The following is a 23216-nucleotide window of genomic DNA, read 5'->3' as shown; positions in this document are numbered from 1 at the left end:
TATGTGTTATGTAACATTATAGACTATTTCTCTCTCTCTTCCAGCGGCCTGGACGTGGTCTCTATCAGACAGCTGGTGGTGCTACTGCGCCTGCTCTCGCGCCAGGGTCGCACGATCATCTGCACCATCCACCAGCCATCAGCGTCCCTGTTCGCGCTGTTTGATCGTGTCTATGTCGTGGCTCGAGGGATGTGCTGTTATCAGGTATTGTTGCGAAAGTGTCATCACTATTAAAATATTCAATGTACAGGGTGTTAGTGACATCGTAACGAAAACTTTGAGGGATGATTCAGGCCATAATTTGAATTGATATCAAGTGGAATTTTCCGTCGCAAAAGTATGGAACGGAAAATAATTTAAATAAGCTCTAAAATTTTCATGACTTCTCCGACAGGAAATTCCACTTGATATCAACTCAGAATCATGGTCTGAATCATCCCCTTCAGTATTCGTTACAGTGTCATTAACACCCATACCTACTTGTATGGCTACTGTATGTACTTGTATGGGGTGTAAGTGACATCGTAACGAATAATGAGAGGGATGATTCAGCTGATTATTCTGAGTTAATATCAAGTGGATCTTTTATTGCAAAAGTATAGAATTGAAAATAATTTAAAAAAACTAAAAAAATAACATGAATTTTGCGACGGAAAATTCCACTTGATATTAACTCAGAATCATGGTCTGAATCATCCCTCTGAGTATTCGTTACGATGTCACTAACACCCTGTATATGAACCACATATGGGCCAATAAAATGGAAACTCATACATGCATGGCCCATATGTGGGGCACATTTTTCTTGCCATAGTGTGTCTATGTACATAAATTCTAATGTGTTTATCGAAAAATAACTCTGACGTGAAGGGTTGATATCTGATTTTCAATTACACAGCGAGCGTGTTAATATTGAAAGGCCAATGCCAAGTAGTTTATTCCCGAGAAATGAATTTTTCGGAGGTATGTGGCCTAATCTGTATTGGGCTGGTTTTCCCTTCGCAGGTTGGAAGGTCAGACAGGCAATCGCTTCTGTAAAAAACCGGACCTGTCAAATCTACAGGTAAGGTAAGCGGACCCTCTGAATAATCGGAATGATGCTAGGGAGATGATGATGATGACAAGTAGTTTATGTCACAGTGTTAAAATGAGTAAAATATAATCATAGAATACAGAATAATAATGTGTATAGAACAGTAACTCTCTGCCCCGCACCACACGCTTAAACCGCTGGACCGATTTGGAGGAAATTTTAAATGGAGATCATTTAAGCCTTAAGGAAGAACATAGAATAGTTTTTATCCCGGTAATGTATGTATGTACAAACGCGATAAAAGTCCACGCAGAAACAGTCATAGGTGGAAAGCTGGTCTATATAAAATTACATTTTCAATTAAGTAAGTACCTATTCTAAATACAATTTCAAATTCACACGTCACCGATTCGTCAGCATGTAGTTATCATTGAAAATCAATATTGGTTCAATTTATCGACTCGACATCACATTATACACTGAAATTATGGGCGGTCATACATTTCGAGCACAATTTAACATGCGACAAGCGGACGCATATAAAATTCATCGCTCCCAAAATACCACAGCCGGAATCCACTGGTATTTTCCAGAATGATCTGGCTGGAATATTCCGGAATATCCCGGATATGGCGATGCGTCTCGACGATAAAATCCAAATATTACGTGCTACGTGGTCGATGGTTTTTTCAATTAAACTCGTAATGCGATTTCGGTGGAAAACGCTGCGTGATCCGGAACGATACGGCCTGGGTAACTGTGCTCGTTTATTTTTATAATTCAGACATTTTTTTTAATAGTGTCTGCTTGCGGTCCCGTATATTTATTTTTATCTGGATTAATTTGGCGTGTAAAATGTATCAGGTACTTTTCCGTCACGTCATGTAAGGGTGCGAGCCTATTGTCATTAACCGGGCACAATCCAGAAACCACGTGATATTAATTATGTATGATCCAAACATGAATTGTTATGTGTAGTTATATACCTCTACGTAAATACCTCTGTATATATTTGACATGACTTCTGATTAAGTACTTTAATTTTAATCAATAAAAACGTAATAATAACCCCGACATTCCGACATTTTATCACGTTTTTCTATGACGTCACAGTGCTCTTTTTCATATAAATTCCATAGTAATTTTGTGTTTTGACGTTTAGTAAAAGGAATTGTTTTAACTAGTTGGAAATTAGGCTATTAAGGTGATAATATTTCAAATCCAAGTGGAAGTTTGCAAGATGTCTTCTGGTTGCTTGCGGTTTGTAGAGTTGCATAAGTAATCTGATTTGGGTCAAAGTTTGTGATTCATTGACATCCTCGCTAATTAGTTTGGTACAGTGAACTTCTATAGCCGCTGCGAGAGAAACCTAAAACTTAAATGTAGTTGACTTGCAGTTCCAGAGATGTGAAATGTGTTTCGGAGGTGACCTGACCTGTGTTGGTCTGTGGTTTTCCCGTCGCGCGTTGAAATATCAGACATTTCGCTTCTGTAAAAAATCGGACCTGAGAACTCTTCGTGTTAGGTACGCGTAGGTACCTTGTATTGTCTTAAGGGGTATCTATGTATTGGCTTCGGCCCCACACATGCCTTCCAAAAGTCCGGGACTTCATAGTCCCGAGATATGGAAACGACATACATGATAATAATAAAACACTTTATTACACACAAATTAATTACAAGACATTTACAGGATAAACTTATTCTAAAGTGGGCAAAGGCGGCCTTATCGCTAAGAGCGATCTCTTCCAGACAACCCTCGGCAGAATCGGGATAATGCTAAGGAGACTCTTCTCTTCTATCGTGTGGGTTGTGGGGTGAATTACCACCCTCATCAACCCTGGTGTCAGGGTTACTGTTGAGCCGCCAAAGGTCCCTGACATGACTCATATAACGACTACGTACTTACATCAGTAAGTAGTAACCGGGACCAACGGCTTAACGTGCCTTCCGAAGCACGGATCGTCTTACTTTCAGACAATCAGGTGATCAGCCTGTAATGTCCTAACCAAACTAGGGACCACAAAGTATTATTTTTTTTGCGATATGTCCCCACTGGAATTCGGACCCAGGACCTCCGGATCGTGAGCCCAACGCACCACTGGACCAAGGAGGTCGTTTAGGAGACGATGACATAAGAGTGCCTGAGGCGAACCTAAACATATTGCTCAACATAACACTAAGCACACAGAACCACCCTTCTAACGTAAACTTAAGGTTAACCCGGTCACGTACAAACCAAAGCTTATTTTATGTTTTCCTGTAACTTAATAAATCATTTTCCATGACAACTTCTGCGGTAAGTAAGTAGGCAAGTTTTCGCAATAAGGCGACGATGGAAGTAATAGTTTGTGGGGAAGTTTTATATTTATTGTGGCGGCGAACTTGCGAGGTAAAGGCGTTTTTACATGGAGTCAGAATAAAGCGGTCCAAAGACGAGTGTATCGGAGACTAGACCACTATTATTGAAAGGGTTATCTACTCTGGTGTTTTAATGAAACGGTCAGCGAACTTTTGTCGGAAAAAGGAGTCCACGTGAAGCTGTTGGTCCCGGCTATTAGCCGTAATACAGCTCCAACATGCAGTGAAGCGACGTGGTAGAGTATGCTCTATAACCCCTCCAGTTGATTGAGAGGCCTGTGTTCAGCAGTGGGACGTACCTATATCAGCTGTTTAAGTATGGTTGTTCATTAATAAATAAATTTAAAAAAAAAACTGAAAATAGGTCACATTTTTTTTTTTGACGTGACTTATTGTAGATTTGCCGCAGATGGCATTAACTACTTGGCCGGACAAATGGGGAGCGCTGAAGGCTCTCACCCGATACAACGTTTAAGACAACAGGCCTGAGGGTGCCCAGTTGGGCGCGAACCTCGGCTCAGGGCGTCGTCTGAGAGGAAAAATATTTGAAAGAATTAATCGACCCTAGTGGGTCGATAGCGATAAGCGCTGAATGAGGGAACATTGACATAATTTTCAGTTTTCTATGTAATTATTATCACGAGGACTCACAAAACAGAGGTGGATATTTGTGTTGTAAAATGCAATTATTTCAGTGGAAAAAAATATTGTATGTAGCTTGATTAAAATTGTGTTTTGAACTGTACTTACATGCAAATGACAGACGGGATGTCAAGCCACTTGCCGTGACTCCCGCTACGGCGAGTCTGCGAGAATCGCCGTTCGGAGAGTCGCTGTCAACGATATAATTCGTTCAATACTACCCCTATCGCTCATTCAGCGCTTTTATCGCTATCGAAAGGATTCTTTGAAATATAATCCTCTCAACCCCGAGCCGAAGTTCGCGCTGATCACCCTCAGCGCTATTGCCTCAAATTTTGTACCGGGTGAGAGCCCCTCATGCTCATTTGTTCAAGACTTTTGGCAAAGTAATTAATGCCATTTGCGGCAAAGGACAATGAATCAAAACGTCCCCCTTCATCAACAGATTCCAGACATATCTCATTCGAAATTAGTGAGTTTATATTTTTGTTCTATGGCGACATTCTCGAAACACGCGGGGTTTAGCCGGAACTCGGGATTTTAACTCAAATTTCGATTTTCGAAAATCATCATCAGCCCATTAACGTCCCCACTGCTGGGGCACGGGCCTTCCCAATGGATGGATAGGGAGATCGGGATTTAAACCATCACGCGGGCCCAGTGCGGATTGATGGTTATTAACGACTACTAATGCAGCCGGGACCAACGGCTTAACGTGCCTTCCGAAGCACGGAGGAGCTCGAGTTGAAAACTTTTTTTTTGTGGTCGGATGGATGACCACCTAAAAAAATATGACCGGCCTTTGCGAAAGTTGCTTAACTTCAACAATCGCAGACCGAGCGCGTTTACCGCTGCGCCACTGAGCTCCTCCTCCAATTTCGATTTTCGACAAACCTTTTTTAATTTTAAACCCCATGGAATTTGAATTTAGAATTGGCATCTTTTTTGACGTGACTTATTTTAGATTTGCCGCAAATAGCATTTAACTACTTGGCCGGAACTAATTGGTAATCTTTTTAAAAATACTAATGATATAAATTATCTTTTGGAAGGGTCATACAGTTACAGTCATGGTCCTTTCGTCACGTCAAAATAACAATATTATAACCACACAGCATCACTCGATAATAAGTAACTGCCTTTAGCTAACAGCCTTACTTGCTTTAATTTATTTTCGCGAGTGGAAAACTTTAGAGGTAAGAATTTCGTTTTTTACACTTAGAGAATTGTTGATGTGTCGTATTTTTTATGAAAATTATAACTTTGATGAGACACATCTGAGAGGTTCCGTGAGGTAATTTGATTCGGCAACTTCGACGTGGCTTGGGATCAAAAATACAATTAGGTTTTACCCAAGTTTGCTACAATAAATGAGATAATATAAGTTCGTTACTTTTACTACCTAGGCTTCTTAAAAATATTAAAAAGTAGGTACTTACATCTACAAAGTAGGTTCTTATTTATTTTACGTTGCAAGTACTACGAACTTTATAAGAAATGAGCTTTCTGAAAATAAATCTTTGATGTCAAACCAGATTAGGTAGGTAAAATATACTATTTATCATAGCACCTTATAAGTAATAGTTAACAGCGACCTAATATAATAAAAAAAAATTGAAAACTAAAATCCGACTACGGAAAATGACGATCTAAAAGGAGTGAAACAAAAAATTAGGTATATTTCTCTGAAATTCTTCCGAATACTGATGTTTAGGAGATAGCTATGTTCGTATGCCAATCTGTCCTAAGAGTTTGTTTACAACGGCATGCGACCACGGCTATCTCCTAAGCATCACTATTCGGAAGAATTTCAGAAAAATATACCTATTTTCTTGTTCCCATGCATATTATAGTTTTTCAACTTATATTTTGAATATCAAAGTATCGTAAATCAAATTTTATCGAAACAAAATACAAACTTCAACAGTCCTTCGCACGCATAACTTTTTAAGTCGACATAAAATTGAGTTATCATAATAAGTACATAGCACCTTCATAAACAGGGGCGGACTCTGTATAATTCAAATAAAACATTTTACGTGCGATAACTGTAAGGTTGAATCTTGATAGGCTGTTTATGGACTATCTTACGTGAATTTATATTTTATAATTATAACTAGCTTTTGCCTGCGGCTTCGCTCGTGCTAAATTCTGGGTAACACGGTTCCCCTACTAATGTATTTTTGGCTTCCTACCTTTTTACACCTAATAGGATACGATCAATTTATTAAAAACATAGAAGGAAAGCTAGAAGGAAAGAGAGGAAGGAGAAGACCAAAAAGAGCTTACATGGATTAAAGAAAAGGTTAACGTCGTGTCTTATAGGGAAGTCAAGGAATTGACCTTTGATAAACTGGAATTGAAATTGCTGCACCGACAAGAGCGTGGCTCTTAAATTGATGATGACCTTTTTCTTACAGCTTCTTTCCCTCGGCTATAGGTACAGCTTGTTAGAAACTGCAGTCTTTTTAGGCTGATAAGACGTACGTTATATAAAAAATGGCGATTCAAAGTGTAACTATGTTATATTATACTGAATAAAGATATTTTTGAATTTGATAAGCAGCCGAACGATTTCTGTTTTTCTTCACTGCAACACCAGAGGATAGGCAGACATATATAGACAGACATTGGGCCCGATTCCTGCAGACACCTCCTATAATTTTACTTTAAGTTAAACCTGTAATTTTCTTATCCGCCGAAAAGGAAAGGGACGGATGATTGACAGCTCTTAATTTTAGGAAGAATGAGTAAATGAATGAATAACCCAGGCGAATCAAAAAGGTATCTCGCTGGTATGCAAACCGTTTGACGTATGCTGGCCAATGTAAAATTTTTAGACGGTTGTTTTAGATTTGTGCTTAAAATTGACGTGTGTTGCATAAATTTTATGCTTGTCGATTACCAGGTGGTAAGCCGTGTCGCCTTCTATAATGGTCGAGCCAAGCTGTGTTAGTCAAAACTGCACTTAAGGTAAATAACAACTCATTGGTGCAAGTCCGGTACCGAAGTTCGAACCGACGCTGCCACAAGACCAGTGACATATAATATATTTTCTGAATATACTTAATATTCCTTTTCACAATATAAAGTCTAAATAAAATATTCAGGCGGCGATCAAGAGTCTTCCGGCAAAATTATGAAAATGGCGACGAAAGTTTAGTTTACAACTAGTTGCAAACTGTGTTCAACTTCCAAAGAGCTTTCTACGTGATATAAGTAGGCAACTAAATAGGAAAACTTAAGGAACTATGCTATTTTCATAATAATTTTACGTTGTTAATAGAGTTTACGCGTCTTCGTCCCTAATACTTTATCTCGTGCACGGCTTGTCCACGACCTGGTGACCGGTTCAGAAGCTTTTTTGCAAATCTCCTTAGCGAATGTGAGTCTATTGGTTTATAGGATGTCACTGAGATCGTGTCGCAAATTAATAAAACTTTCGAGAACTGATTGTCTCTTCACTACATAGTATAAAACAAAGTCGCTTTTTCTGTCCCTATATCCGTATGTACGCTTAAATCTTTAAAACTACGTAACGGATTTTGATGCGGTTTTTTAATAGATAGAGTGATTCAAGAGGAAGGTTTATATGTATAATAATATCCATTAAATAGTGGAGAAATACTGTTATTTTTGAGGTTATTTCTTCCTTCCAGGGGGCAGCGCCTCTGCTAGTGCCATTCCTGTCAGAAGTGGGCCACGTGTGCCCCACAACACACAACCCGGCAGACTTCGTGCTGGAGACCCTGGTGACGGACATGGAAGCAGCAGCGCAGACGTCTGAGCTCTGTCAGAACGGGAAACTATGCAGGAAGCTCGACAGGATCACCGCTAGAGGCGGACGGTACCTACCTTTGTTTTATTTTTTCAATGGACTTATTGTAGATTCACCGCAGATGGCATGGCATGCTTAGCCGGACAAATGACGAGCGCTGAGGGCTCTCACTGGGTACAGAATTTAAGACAACAGGCCTGAGGATGCCTGGTGAGCGAGAACCTCGACTCAGGGCACATTTAGCTGGTTTACATAAGAAAAAAGTGGTCAATACGGTTCTCTTCCGCCCAAGACAGTGTCGAGTCATTTGGGCACTTAGATTGACGTAATAGCAACTGCAACCGAAGACTGGGCCCTTAAATTTTGCAAAGAGCTTCATATATCTTTGACACAACAAATAACATTGCCTATAAGTAAGCCACTAACTAGGGACGTAGAAGAGAGATTAGTTTCTGTCACACGTAATAACTAACACCTAACTCTAGTACTTTCTAGAGCAGAATTACTTCTTAACTTTCCCATCTTATAAGCATAAAGCGCCTAATGTGGCCCTACTAGAAGCCAATATAAAGGTCATAAACATATCAAGAACGACGCAACAAATTCCTAACTATTACGGATTCTGAAATATCTTCAAATCCAATTCCATATTACATCGAAGTTAACAATCTCGCTTTAGGGAATACGAGAACTTACAACTGGTTAATAGCCGTAAGTAGTTATAAAGTCGACTTATGAAATTGTTAACTTTCACAATATCAGTTCCGTTATAACGGTAACTTTTCGAGTATTTTAGGGGTCGTGAAATGTTTTGCTCTTTGATGTTTGGTGTGAACGAACTTTGAATGTCTTTGTACTTTGCTTTAGTAGATGTCTACCTGTGTTTAGAGCTAAGAGTGAGGCCACATGGCACAGATTGAAGTACACCTAGCTGCACTGCATCATTTTCTGTCATTCAGAACCGTCCTAGAGAAAAGCATCCGATCGCGACTGCCGCCTCTTCGGTGTCGCTACGTGCGGTCGCAGTATCTCACTCTAACTAATGACGTTTCTGAGTGACAGAAAAGGAAACACATTTATGAGTGTGTTTATTTATTTATTTATTTATTTATTTATTTATTTATTTATTTATTATTAGGGAGATCAACAGCATTCACTTACAGTCTAATCCTTAAATTAGTAACAGAAAGCCAATTATAGATCCCCACAAATAGTTGATAGCATAGAAGTAATAGGTGAGACAAAAAAAAAATATATATATAAAACCAAGAAAAAAGAAATACACACGCATCGCTTACAGTGGAAGCCTAATCACTAGAACAACCTAAAAAATTTAAAAAAAATAAATAATAATAACAATAATAAAAAAATAATAATAATAATAAAAAAAAAAAAACAAAAAAACAAAAAAAAACAAACTAATTTTACAAATAAAGTTGCACAACATTACTTATGAGACAAAGAATAACCGTTCCGTTGTCGTTGTTGTTGTCGTGTGTTCCGTTGTAACGCCGCGCCTGGGGGGTTAGCCATCATGTTGCAAGACGTTACGATTGCGATTTCCTGTCGTTGTAACTCGCACAAATTGACATACCTAGGAGGTACGCATTGTCCTTGACGTAACGTGTTTCTTTTAATTCGGACGTGTTATACGCTATCGCTTCGTGATCGAAGGGTTATCATAACTTGAACAACCTTTCTGAGCGGTAACGTTCTGTCGACGTAAAAATCACGACATGTAGACAGGGTGTTAGTGACATCGGAACAAAAACTTTTGAGGGACGATTCAGATCATGATTCTGAGTTGATATCAAGTGGAATTTTCTGTCGTAAAAGTATGGACCTGGAAATAATTAAACAAAACACTAAAATTGTCATTAATTTTTCGACGGAAAATTCCACTTGATATTAACTCACAATCATGGTCTGAATCATCCTCCTAACATGCCACTACCGGGTGAGAGCCCTCACCGCTCCCCATTTGTCCAGCCAAATAGTTGATGCCATCTGAAGCTAACCTACAATGAGTCACGTCAAAAAAGTTGCACATATATGACTCACTATGTTTTGTGATATGACATATTATTATATCATAAGCTCAGGACTATATCTATGTATATAATAGGATAGTCAGAGATACATCCATCGTAAGATAATCTAACTCACACATAACAGACTTTTCTGTTAGTGAACCGTATCGCCGTCTACTTATAATGATCGAGCCAACTGTGTTAGTGAAAACTGCACTTAAGATAAATTATTCTGAGTGGTTGTTATATGACATAATGGGAATAAGTATGTTGAAACTATCAATCAACAGATAAGCCCCGTGTGAATTCTCCCTAATCCAGTCATTCACCTTTCAATCCCACCCTTATGAGGGTAAGGAAAAGCGGTAAAACTTGGAGAACTTGAAGAGAGTAAAGAACTGTTGAACTTGTTGACAACTTTTACTTAATTGTTCATTAGCCCTTTACTAACCAGCCAACTTGTCCATTTGGGGAACTGTGACAAATATCGTCGATAGAATTGGGTGAATTCATTCTCTAAATACAGAGTGTTAGTGACACCGTAACGAATACTGAGGGGGATGATTCAGACCATGATTCTGAGTTAATATCAAATGGAATTTTCAGTCGCAAAATTCATGTTTTTTTTTAGTTACTTTTTAAATTATTTTAAATTCTATATTTTTGCGATGGAAAATTCCACTTGATATTAACTCAGAATAATGAGCTGAATCATCCCTCTCAGATTCAGTATTCGTTACCATGTCACTTACACCAGTTACACCCCATACAAATACATACAAGTAACAATACAATACAACATATGGGTGTTAGTGACACCGTAACAATTACTGAGGGGGTAAACGTAGTTCAGGTTCAGACGCTGATGGGGAGCGGAGAATTGCCGTTCTATACATAGTATTATTCCTTATTCTATGCCCATGCGTGGGAATTAATTAGAAGCCTTACGTCAAGGACGATGCATACTGGGCTATTTGTCTAGTTCATTCATAATATATAAACTGCCTATATACGTCCCACTGCTGGGCACAGGCCTCCCCTCAATCAACCGGAGGGGGTATGGAGCATACTCCACCACGCTGCTCCACTGCGGGTTGGTGGAGATATTTTTACGGCTAATAACCGGGACCAACAGGTGGTTTTCGGATAATCAGGTGATTCAAGCCTGAAGTCCTTACCAAACAAAGGACAGTCTCACAGTGATTTCGACAATGTCCCCATCGGGAATCGAACCCGGACCTCCATATCGTGAGCCTAACGCTCTAACCACTAGACCACGGAGGCTGTTATCATCATTCTACATAAATATACTTAATACGCCTGCGTTCCTCTGTAGGATCGCACCCTTATGTGTGGACAGAGTTTATTGTAATAGTTTTTTTGTAAAAATCCGTGATAGTCCAGTTCGGAGCTCGCGTGACTTCGTAGTGACACGGGTTTGAATCCCAGCTCTGGCTTTAAATTACTCCTGCTTTCCCAACCCAAACCTAACCATTTCCAGGATTTCAGCCGGTTAACAGCAATAACATGGGACTCAAGCATAGTTGGCGAGGAGTGGATGTATACTGTACAACTCAGCCTACCCTTTCGGGGATATAGGCGTGATGCTATTTTAAAATTATCTTGCCAATGTTAAGAAAAAAAACTCTGTTACAGCAAACCGGTCCTGCATTCGGACGACTCGATCCAGCGCATCTTCGGAGAGCACGTGGCCAAGGAGCAGCTCCAGAAGATGGAGTTCCCCACCACCTTCCTCACGCAGTTCCTCATCCTCACCAAGCGGATGTTCATACAAAACAAGAGGAATGCCGTAAGTCTTCTTTGATTCCTCATATGCATGGCGTCCATCCTTCAAGAATGGAAGCCGTGGTAACCAACTTGGACGTACGCTTGACTCTCAGATTCGAAGCTCAGGACGTGCCTAAACCAATGATTTTCGATTTTGTTTTCGAAATGCCTTAGCATATAAGACCCGTGCTTAGCTGCCCAGTTGGTGAGGTACTTACTGATGTAAGCACGTAGTCAACACATGAGTTACGTCAGGGGCCTTTGCCGACTCAATAAAAAATCTTGACAGGATTGATGAGGAAGGTAACCTGATATCCACACGATAGATAGAAGAAGGCTCGTCTTGGGATTCGCATCTGCGACCTCTCGGCGAGAGTTCTTCCAACTACCGCGGCTTATTTTACTTAATGTATCCTTATTTATTTTCAGTTTGCTAATTCGCATCTAATCTATTTTTATTTCTCCGTCTTTCAGACGTCCCTGTGGATCCAGCTAGCCCACCACGTGATATCAGCCTTGCTGCTAGGCAGTATCTTCTTCATGGTCGGCAACAATGGCAGTGTCCCCATCGTCAACTTCAAGTTCTGCCTCTCTTGTCTCGTATTCTTCATGTACACCTATATTATGATTCCTGTCTTGCTGTGTAAGTATTTCTTCCGCTTTTTCGTATAATGCTTCTTCTGTGAGTTTGACTCTTTCAACAATTTACTATCAGTCAAAAGCAAAATATTTTATTACACAAGCCACTTTTTCATAACTCTCCACACACACATCCAGACACGTTCGTGAAAAATACGTTTCGGAGGTAAGTTAACCTAACCTAACCTGTATTGGGCTATTTTCCCTTCGCGAGTTGGAATGGCTTCTGTAAAAAGTCTGACCAGTCAAATCTTCACGTTAGATAAGCGGACCTTGTGAAAACGGGATATCCATAGAGATGATGATGATGATGAATTTGCTTCGCTTCTTAGAATTTGCTCGATACACGATCTATCTTACAAGTAGAGTTCTGTATAAAAATACAATGTAGTTTTATTTGGACCACATATTAAGTTAATTTCATGGACAGGAGGAGCACCCGGTAGTGTAACGGTTAACAGGCTCATCACGGCTTGACAAGAGCTACGGGTTCAAGTCAAGCCGAGTCAGAATTTTATTCGATTTAAATTTTCCCTTTGTGTCATTCCCTAAGCACAGGTAAGTGCTATAAAAACAAAAATCATTAAGACACGAGTGTGTAAAAGCAAAGTATGTCATAGAAAAGCATGGGACATCCCATACCGTATGTATCATTTTCTCACTATGTTTACCAACTTTTTTGCAAGGTTACCTACAGGTTTTTCCCAAAAAGTAATAAAGCGATCGACAAGACCTTTCCCTTTCTGAGATGATAAACCGTGGCCTCATGAATCATAATGTCCTCTTTTAGCTCCCCGTTTTATAGTTCTTGTTTCAATTTATACGGGGAGGTGTTTTATTTTGCATTAGAGAGAAGTTTTTCGGAGTTTTATGAACGAAAAGTAAAGTGAAATTATACAGGGTGCCAGTGACACCGTACCGAATACTGACGATTAGATCATTCTCGGTGAGGGTACTTAGTATCTTGCAATGGACTACCCTATTAGGGTAGTTTCCAAGTAGTCAAATTAGTTACTTTTACTATGGAATCTGATAAAAAAACAACCTATGACGGCTCATAGAAAAACGTGACAAAATGTCTCATTTATTTACATTCTTCTTTTATTAAAATTCATAAATAAGTTAAATAGAAAAAAAGAAACATTTTTTGTCACTTTTAGATCCAAAATTTCATAATTTATCTTTGACCTAGAATTGGGATAGAATCGTAAGCTTATGTTATGATATCTGAAAATAAGGTAAAAAGAAAAATAAGATTGATTGTTGATCATCTACACTGGCCCTATTTGCAGATTTATCTTTAATCCAATTAAATATCCTATTGGTCAATCTTTATTCGGCATTGAAGAACCGTCATCACACAGATTATCACATCCATCTTAGGAGTTCCTGTCATTGCAGTAGTGTGTAGTAGTTTGTGTAAAACGAGGTGTTTTGTATGAAGTGTCCAGGGTGTGGCTCTAGGCCTCATAAAAACATCCTTTAAAATTGGTATAATATGAGGTTTTCACCAGTTAACTGTTCAAATCTGAGCACATTTGTATGTCTTCCTACTTACAGCTGTCTCGTGTAGGAATTACGAAGGTGAATTTTATAATATTTCTCATGATTACAGTTCCAATGGAGGTGCGTCTCCTTCGCCGTGAGTACTTCAACCGCTGGTACAGTCTCAAGGCTTACTACGCTGCACTCACCTTCGCCAGCCTTCCTGTTATGGTAACCTTTTTTTTAACGTTTCCTATCGTAGGTTTTTAGTCACTGTGCTCCCGTGGTACAACGGCTTGGTTCTCAATCGGGGAGTTCCGGTTCGAGACTTGAATTTATTTCAAGTACAGTTTTGCCTAACACAGTTGGCTGGATCTACAAAAGAACTTAGCGACAAACCTGACTAACCAACACAAGAAATGAACAACGATAATGCCGATTCGGGCAACCCCCAACTCAATTTTAACCTTTGACAGGACTAAAAGTAGCTCTATCTCTTTCTTGTAGTTATTGTAACTATTGTAAGTGAAGGACAGTACTAGTTTAAGTGTCAAATTAAAATTAGGTTAAGTTTGTGTCTGCTAGTATCAGCACTAATGACAACTAGGCGAGTAAAACTATCGAGTAATTAAACAGAAACTTTGTCAAGGAGGTTATTATACGATTTTCCCTGTCTGAGAACTGATATCAGGCAGCTAAATTACGAAATTGTGTATTTTTTTAAAGAACGTCTAGGGCAGTGTGCCGATGATTTTGCAGCTTTTCCCTTGCTATACAGGTTGTGAAAAGCTGCAGTAGTTTGAAGCGGATGAGACATTCGTTGTGGTTAATTTGACGATTCAAAGTCTAACTATGTTACCTACTGAAAAAAAATATTTTTAAATTTAATTTGAATTTTTTTCCTGGCTTTTTCAAGGTGTCGCTGGCCATGGTGTTCATAGTGATAGCGTATGTGATGTCCGGCCAAGTGTTGGAGTGGCAGCGGTTCAGCTTGTTCTCCATCACCGGCATCATGATCGCGCTCTGCTCTGAAGGGCTCGGGCTGGCTGTTGGTTCTGCTTTTAGCGCTACTGTGAGTACAATAGAGATCTCAAATCAGCAATTCCGAAAGCTGCACCCGCAGAATTCGGGAAACTTTTTCCGTTGAAAAGTCATCAAGGTTCCGCGAAATTAGTTATTTCTTGGCTTTGCAGAATTAATTACGGTGCATGAAATGTTTCAATGATGAATTGTTTTAAATCAAAGATCTTTGACTTTTTGAAAAACTTTGGGATCCCCTTGCCATGCTAGCCAAGGTGCAAACGATTAAGACAATGATAATGTATGGGATTGATATGTCCCGTTATGTGACATAACGTGTCATAAGGTGTTTTTATCGTCTATGTATCTGTCCTAGGTCATGATCGCTTGCAACTTGGTTCAGACGCAATTTGACAAAACAGTGGGCCAAGTGACAAACGTTATTTTTACACGAATAAACTTTTTGACAAACCAGATTTTTTAATCATACATACATAAACAGCCTATATACGTCCCACTGCTGGGCACAGGCCTTCCCTCAATCCACCGGAGGGGGTATGGAGCATACTCCACCACGCTGCTCCAATGCGGGTTGGTGGAGATGTTTTTACAGCTAATAGCCGGAACCAACGGCTTAACGTGCCCTCCGAAGCACGGAATCATCTTACTTTTCCGGAAAATCAGGTGATTCAAGCCTGAAAAGTCCTTACCATACAAAGAACAGTCTCACAAAGTGATTTCGACAATGTCTCGAACCCAGACCTCCAGATCGTGAGCCTAACGCTCTAACCACTAGACCACGGAGGCTGTTATTTTTTTATCATTTTTATTTATTTTCAGAACGGCTCCATAATAGGCCCAGCGACTGCAGCGCCACTCTTGGCCCTTTGCTGCTACGGAATGGGCTTCGGGCGTTTCATAGAGCCAAGCATGCGCGCCTTGATGTCAGGCTCCTACCTCCGATACGGTGTCGCAGGGTTTTCCCTAGCCCTATATTCCAACAGGACTTTAATGGAATGCCCAGACACCTTCTGCCTATACGCTGACCCTAAAATGCTTTTAAGAGATCTGGGTATGGAAAAAGACCTTTATTACGTCCAATTCGTAGCACTCCTCGTGTTCACGATCGTGCATAGAACCGTGGCATTTATAGCTCTAAGATACCAACTAACTTCGGAGTATTCTAATAAGTTCTTAACTAGGATTAGTAGGTTTATAAAACACAGTTAATGTATAGGTTTATATTTTAATAGTTAAACTCTCTGTTATTTGGCAAGCATTCGAGGATTATTTTTATATATTTTTTTACTTAGTTTTATAGCGTGTTGAAGGTTAAAAATATCATAAAGTTGCTCAATAAAACATTAAGTAGGTATCTACTTTTTTGTAATAATAATTATTATATTGTTTTATTAAACTTATAAATAAGGTATAAATTACTTATTCTTTTGTACTTATTTAATAATAATTAAACTTAGTAGTTATAAGCAATGTGGTGAATGTAATAAATGTAATAGTTAATATTAGTTACAGAATGTTATATACATATAAATACAATTAAGTATACTGCGCGGTCGATAAAAGATTTTCATGGAAATTGTTTGGTAGTAAGTAAAATGAACTTACAATACGTTTGAGAAAAGGGGAATTAAAAACGCCACATCGAAGCAATTCATCTAAAAAACCAATAACACTATTTTACATTTGTTTGCATTAGGCACTTACTTTTATACAAATGTCAAATTGCAATGTTGCTTTTTAGATGAATTGCTTCGATATGGGCTTTTTAACCCACCAGAAGAAACTTACGTCGCTTAAGAGCGAGTAACATGCTTCAAAGGCAACTTTTTAAATGTTTCAAATGTTCTTAATTTCTGACGTCACACTTCCATGACATACTGCTTTTTCCACTCTTTGTCAATTAAGGTCCTCATACTCTCTTTGCATCAATTGCATTCGCGTTTTTGAACAAGAAAGTTACAAAATATATTTTTTTTATCTTTATTAAAGAGTTCTGTCAAAACAAGAATGGTGCCGATTTGGGTACCTATCAACATAATTATAACAGGACTACAACTATATCTATCCCTAATTAAAACATAATAACGGGTTCTTTACACAACAAACCCGGGTGATCATGGCACTTTCAACAGTGTCGAAATATCGGGAGTCTCATATCCCTATTTTGAACGCGGTAAGAACCCGTTATTATGTGTTTAAATTATGATAATAACCACGTAAACTTAAAACACTGTATATCTATCCCTTTCTTTCACTTATTGTAAGTGAAGTACGGCACTAGCTCAAGAACTGTCACTCGGAATAAAGAAAAATTGCCGACCGCGTCCGCTTCTTAACTAATAAGTATGCCGACTGTGATACAACTTTTATCGTCATCTTTTATTTTTATTTTGTAACAAAGACTATGCTATTCTTGCCGTAAAATCGTAATCAATACATCCTACTTTAATTAATGTTGTGATATACAGGGTTAACTCGTATTATCTTCTTCTATCGTGTGGGCTGTGAAGTGGATTACCAACCCCATTAACCCTGGTCTGGTGCCTTCCAAGGCATGAATCATCTGACTTTCGGACAATTAGGTGATCAACCTGTAATATCCTTACCAAACTAGGAATCACAATTTTGTGATATGTCCCCACCGGGATTCGTACCTGGGACCTCCGGATCGTGAGCCCAACGCTCAACCCCTGGTATGATAGGTATGGTAGGTATGATAAATAAAACATACTATATACGTACTTTACGGTATATACACATAAATCCACACCCATAGGATGCGTAGAGTCGCAAGTCATCAATAAGAAAACCTATATCGCGCTGCGATAAATGAATCAACTCAATTGGTTACGCGATAAATATACAAATTATATTGGCTCAATTATCGCATCGCGCGCGGTTATGATAGCCAGGTTATGGCAGCGGAAACACCTCGAAGTTTGTTTATTTTGTTTGTTCGCAAGTTTGTTTATTTTACTATTTTAATTCATTTTTTTATATTTTTTATATACAGGGAGTTTGTGGTTGATTCAGACCATGATTCTGAGTTGATATCAATATACAAAAAAAAAATAGAAGAATGTAATATATTGTGTATGTATATAAATGTTTTTTTAACAGTTAAACTCGTGTTTTGTTGAACAAAGTGTTTGGATTTTTTATATTACATAATATACATATAAACAATTATTTGAATCCCTAAAATGTTTATTTTAAGTAAGGCAAGTACAAAAAGCTGCAAATAGATATACGAATGGTCTTTGTATACAGGGTAGTAACGGTATTTAATAAAATGTGATTTATGATAACACAAAAATGGCTTTTATTATACCCCGCAACGAGTAAGTATACCTCGCAACGAAGATTACATAATATAAAACATAAACAGCCTATAAACGTCTAACTGCTAGATACAGATTCAATCTACTGGAGAAGATATGGAACATACTCAACCACGCTGCTCCAGTGCGAGTTGGTGGAAATGTTTGAGCTAGTAGCCCGGGACCAACGGCATTGTTGAAATCACTTTGCAAGACCCACTTCAGTTTTGTTGAAATCACTTTGCGAGACCCACTTCACTTCGTCACTTTGAGGACAGAAGTGTTCTTTGTTTGGCTAGGACATTTCGGGCTAAATCACTTGGGGGGTTAAAAAGGCCACATTATTGCTTTAGATTAATTATTATTGAATAAGTCATTTAAAAAGCAATATTGCTATTTGGATGTTTTTAGATAGATTGCAACAAAGTGGGATTTTAAGACCCCCTGATTGTCCGATTCCATGCTTTGGAAGAAATACTAAGATTTCGACAACAAAGATATATTTATAAAGTAATATAAATAGCTAGTTGCTAAATAATATAGGAGTAACTTATATAATTCAATTTACAACGCCAAACGCACACTTGGAATTCCATGATCTTCTTTTACCAAATCAGATCCTCTTTCAGCCATCATAATAATAGGAGCATTAGTATTTCCGCTTGTTACTAAAGGTATAGCTGACCCGTCTATTACCCTTAAATTCTTAATTCCTCTAACTCTTAATCTTTCGTCTAAAACTCCTTTACCTTCAGGTCCCATAGCACAAGTCCCTGATAAATGCCAAAGAGTTTGCGCAAGATTTAATACATAACATTTCCAATATGAATGGCTCCCAAACCTTAAGTGCGCGCATTGCTTAATCCCAAAATCCACAACGAAACCCCCGTTTTGTCGAAAGAACGTTGTATTGATTACACTGACGAAGTCTTCCATGCAAAGCGCATGCTTTTCTAAATCTTCCTCTTTGGTATAATAACCTGATATAATTAAAGGTTCCTCTTCAGGGTCAGAACTCTTCAGTCTTATCTGTCCTCTGGATTCTGGGTGTAATAAATTCACCAATGCGTAAATGGTCTCGCGTTTTTGACCGGCATTTGCTACTGCCTCACATATATCATCTTCGTAATTAAATATTTGTTTACATATTAAAACAGGGTTTATGGTACCGGCTGGTAACGGAAATACTATTGTCTGATAATCAGGAGCACCTCTTTTATTCGATTTATCGAGAGAAACGTGCCCCAATATAGTAGGTGAGGGAAACTTGTCTAGATTTGTTACAGTGTCTATGTTATCGATAACAGATGTAAAGTCTGCTTTACCAGCTAGAGTTACTGTAGCTGTAGGATGGTCTTGAAAGTTCTGCCCGACGTTAGGAGAATCTAAAACTACCTTTACTCCATTCTCATTCAAATGTTCTTTAGGGCCAACACCAGAAACCATGAGAATATGAGGGCTGTTGAGAGCCCCCGCGGATAAAATCACTTCCTTCTTTGCTTTCAAATGTATAATATTCCTATTATGAACATTCACTTCAACACCAATTGCTCTTTTGTTCTTATCGAATAGAACCCTTCTAGCAAATGAGTTTTTAAGAACAAATAAGTTTTTACGATTTTGGATTGGTGTCAGAAAGGCAAGTGCAGTGTTTTGACGGAATGGCTCGTCTATAGTGAAGCTTGGTTGCGAATATCCTAATTGATTAAAGTCGTTGTTATCTATGAGAATTCTGTGACCATTTTCATGAAAAGCTTGGAAGTATTTAGAGGATCTTTCTCCCCAGTCTGGTCTGGAAACTCCAAGATATCCATCAGTGTTATGTAAAGGTCCTGTTCGGCTGTTTATGATGGCTTCACTGGTCATTCGTTCACTTTTCTTGAAATAATAAAGGACTGTTTCCCAATCCCATCCGGGATTACCCATTTCCACCCATTTGGCGTAATCTTCCTTATTTCCTCTGACGTAGAGCATAAAGTTAGTCCCACTGGATCCTCCAAGCATCTTCCCCATGGCGTAGTGAAGGTTCTTTCCTTTATGCGCTTGCGAGGAATATCCATCGTTAATTGAATGGTAGTTCCACTCCGCTTCTGTATTGATTACGATGGTTCCGAGGCTTGCAATCTAGAACAGGATTTGTACTAATCTGTACTATCATTTTTTTTTAATTCGTTTTTATGTTGTCTTTGTAACAGTAAGAAGATTTATTCGGAAATAGTATAAGCCTCTTCTCTTTCTTGTGTATGTTTTAAAATGTTTCTTGTATGTGTGTGCTATAAAGACGATATTATTTGATTTTGAAGTTTAGTCATTTAGATTTAGTTTATATTTTTGTTGATTATTGAACATTTTACATAAAAGACATGACATAGAAAATAAATACTCACGACTGCGTCAATCCTAGGGTCGTCACCAGCTTCTATAAGCAGCACGGTCCAATCATCAATTTCTGTCAGTCTGTTGGCGATTACACACCCTGCTGAGCCCGCTCCAACGACGATGAAGTCAAATTGTTGTCCATCTGAAAAACAGTAACGATGTACTATAAACTATATGACTTACTAATGTAAGTACATAGGTGTCATACATACCTGGCGTGTTTAATACAGAGCTTCGACTCTGTTGATTGGTTGTCTGTATTTAATCTTTTTCTTTTTGTATGCATGTGTGTCTGTAGACCAAATAAATGTTTTTATCTATCTATCTATCTATCATAAGAGCCGTTTCAGGGGCCTTTGTCGGCTGAGTAATAACTCTGACACAGTGAGTCACTGAGGTTGGTAATCCACCTGAAGAGTAATTTTTGGAGAAACTATTCTGGGAGGGATCCGCGGTGGTGCACCTATTCGTGACAAATATATCTAATTATAGCAGAGTTTGAATGGAATTTGAAGCCATAACATAAATGCCATAAACACGTAAAGGTATCGTGTATATCATAAAGTTGCGGGGTAGAGCCACAATTCGCACAGATAGATAGTCCATAATTTTGTAAAGGACGTATGCGGCTACGAATAAATAATATTTATTCGTAGGTATGCGGACATATTTGGTTGTAGTTCTAAGGTAGGTGTTAGTGTTTTCATGATTTTTCCGACAGGAAGTTCCACTTGATATCAACTCAGAATCGTGGTCTGAATCATCCCCCTCAGTATTTGTTACGGTGTCACTAACACCCATACTTGTATGGCTACCTGTAGATACTTGTACGGGGTGCAAGTGACATCGAGAGATGATTCAGCTCATTATTCTGAATTAAGTGGATTTTTAATCGCAAAAGTGTAGAATTGAAAATAATTTTAATTAACACAAAAATCAACATGAATGAGACGGAAAATTCCACTTGATATTAACTCAGAATAATGGTCTGAATCATCCCCCTCAGTATTTGTATATGTCACTAACACCCTGTAGATCCATCCAGCGCCGGAGTTATATAGAGAGCTTCGACCAATAGCCGTACAAACTCTAAGATGCACCACTTGCTGGATTGGCTACCAACTTAATAAAATTAGCAGTAAAAATACTAACCATAGACAGTTGTCTCTTGCGGGAACAGACCGGAAAGAATGTGCAGAGCAGATAGGAATCCTAAGCCAAGTTGCGCCACTTTCACACCATACGGTATCGCAACCGTTTCCAAACGTGATAGTAATCTGTCCATTATATAAATATACACTCTTTAGTACGACTATGGCCATTAATTTCTTATATAATTCTTTTTTTTTTCTCCAAAATATTAATTGCAATTTAATTTTAAAATATGGGAATGTTTTACATGCAGCTTCGGACTGAGATGTAGTTTTAAAACTTTTTATTTACTTATTTTTTTATATAGTCCCTGATTAAAATACTGTTTAGATGACCATATTGTTCACCGAATGGCACAATAATCACTGATCTACCTCTTTAGTATTACAAATTAAAATAATACGCTTACTAGGATGTACAGTCTTCATAAAACAATCACAAAACAATTAAACATAATGACTAAATAATTGTTTAAAAATGTTTTGTTTTGTAAGTTAATAATATTTAATTACTAAAACAAGAAATGAAACGATAAGAAAACATTGTTACAAGGAAAATGTCGTGCGTCAGGGAAACGGGCGTATTCTTTTGTTTCTCGCACTGGCATTATAGGTAAGTACCTAACTAATAGGCATGAGGACGATTTGGTCAAATGACAACAGCCCCGATTCCTGCAGAAACCTCCTAATTTTATTTTAAGTTATATCTGTCATTTCTCTTTTGTTTTGTATTTTGTTTTTTTCCTGTTTGTGCAATAAAGTATTTGTTAGGAACAATTGCGCCGAACAAAAATAAAAGGGACGGATGATTGGAAACTGTAATTTTAAAATAAATGAATATGCCTGGCGAATCTCAGAACAATAACTAAAGCATAGAAGGAAGGCTAAAATAGCAACAGAACTCTATAATTCTGCTCTACTTTATCTTACGGAACCGGCGTAATGTTAGACAAAGACGCATATACAAAAATTGTTTCGTAATTTCGTAGGTTGTCACAAGTTTTTCATTGCCTAGTGTTGGGTTTCACTTTAGTAATATGTCGATAAAATTAAATTTACTTACAATTAATGTCGATAAATTTTTTTTACAAGATTTCTTTTTGTAGGATGCAATTATCTTCTTCTTGATGAAAGGAGACTCTGTCTCTGATAGGTAAGTATCTAACCATTTTTGGATTATATTGTCTGGTTTATATTAGTTTGGAGCTGCAGCTCACATTCAGGAAGGAAAGAAAATAGCCAACTGTTATCGTTTCATCGGTAAGTATTTTGTAATATTCGAATTTATTTATGATGTCATCCGCCGTGCACTGGTGTCGATCGACGTGCCGTGCAAATTGGAACCGCCGCCGCCGGGTCTAAGCCGCACAGACGGTAAGAGGCCCGATGGGGTCACGCCATAGACATAGAAAAGAGTATGGACTGGAAATACCTACAGAAAAAACGTGCCACTCTGTAAACATAAAATGGCGGTCTTTACTAGGGCTACAAGCTGTTTCAATAATAGGATTACCATACTCGTACCTACTAGATATAGCATTATACTTAAAAAAATACGGCATACAAGTA

The 23216-nt window shown here is 38.3% G+C and overlaps 2 protein-coding genes across 3 annotated transcripts in view; both read left to right on the top strand.

Annotated features, from left to right (window-relative positions):
• The window catches only part of LOC126368395 (ATP-binding cassette subfamily G member 4-like), a 118796-nt gene extending 102079 nt beyond the window's left edge, over positions 1-16717 (top strand). The window contains exons 5-11 of the mRNA XM_050012364.1: positions 45-204; positions 7696-7883; positions 11501-11654; positions 12107-12275; positions 13887-13987; positions 14673-14828; positions 15617-16717. Of these exons, the coding sequence (XP_049868321.1) occupies positions 45-204; positions 7696-7883; positions 11501-11654; positions 12107-12275; positions 13887-13987; positions 14673-14828; positions 15617-16006 (1318 nt within the window). The 3' untranslated portion in view covers positions 16007-16717. The remainder of the gene's footprint in view (positions 1-44; positions 205-7695; positions 7884-11500; positions 11655-12106; positions 12276-13886; positions 13988-14672; positions 14829-15616) is intronic.
• Positions 1-23216, top strand: part of LOC126368383 (neutral ceramidase) — a 354827-nt gene that overhangs the window by 159358 nt on the left and 172253 nt on the right. The window lies entirely within an intron of this gene.

The sequence above is a fragment of the Pectinophora gossypiella genome, chromosome 7 (assembly GCF_024362695.1).
Source record: "Pectinophora gossypiella chromosome 7, ilPecGoss1.1, whole genome shotgun sequence".
Classification (NCBI taxonomy): domain Eukaryota; kingdom Metazoa; phylum Arthropoda; class Insecta; order Lepidoptera; family Gelechiidae; genus Pectinophora; species Pectinophora gossypiella.
This window is presented reverse-complemented; position numbering and strand designations above follow the sequence as displayed.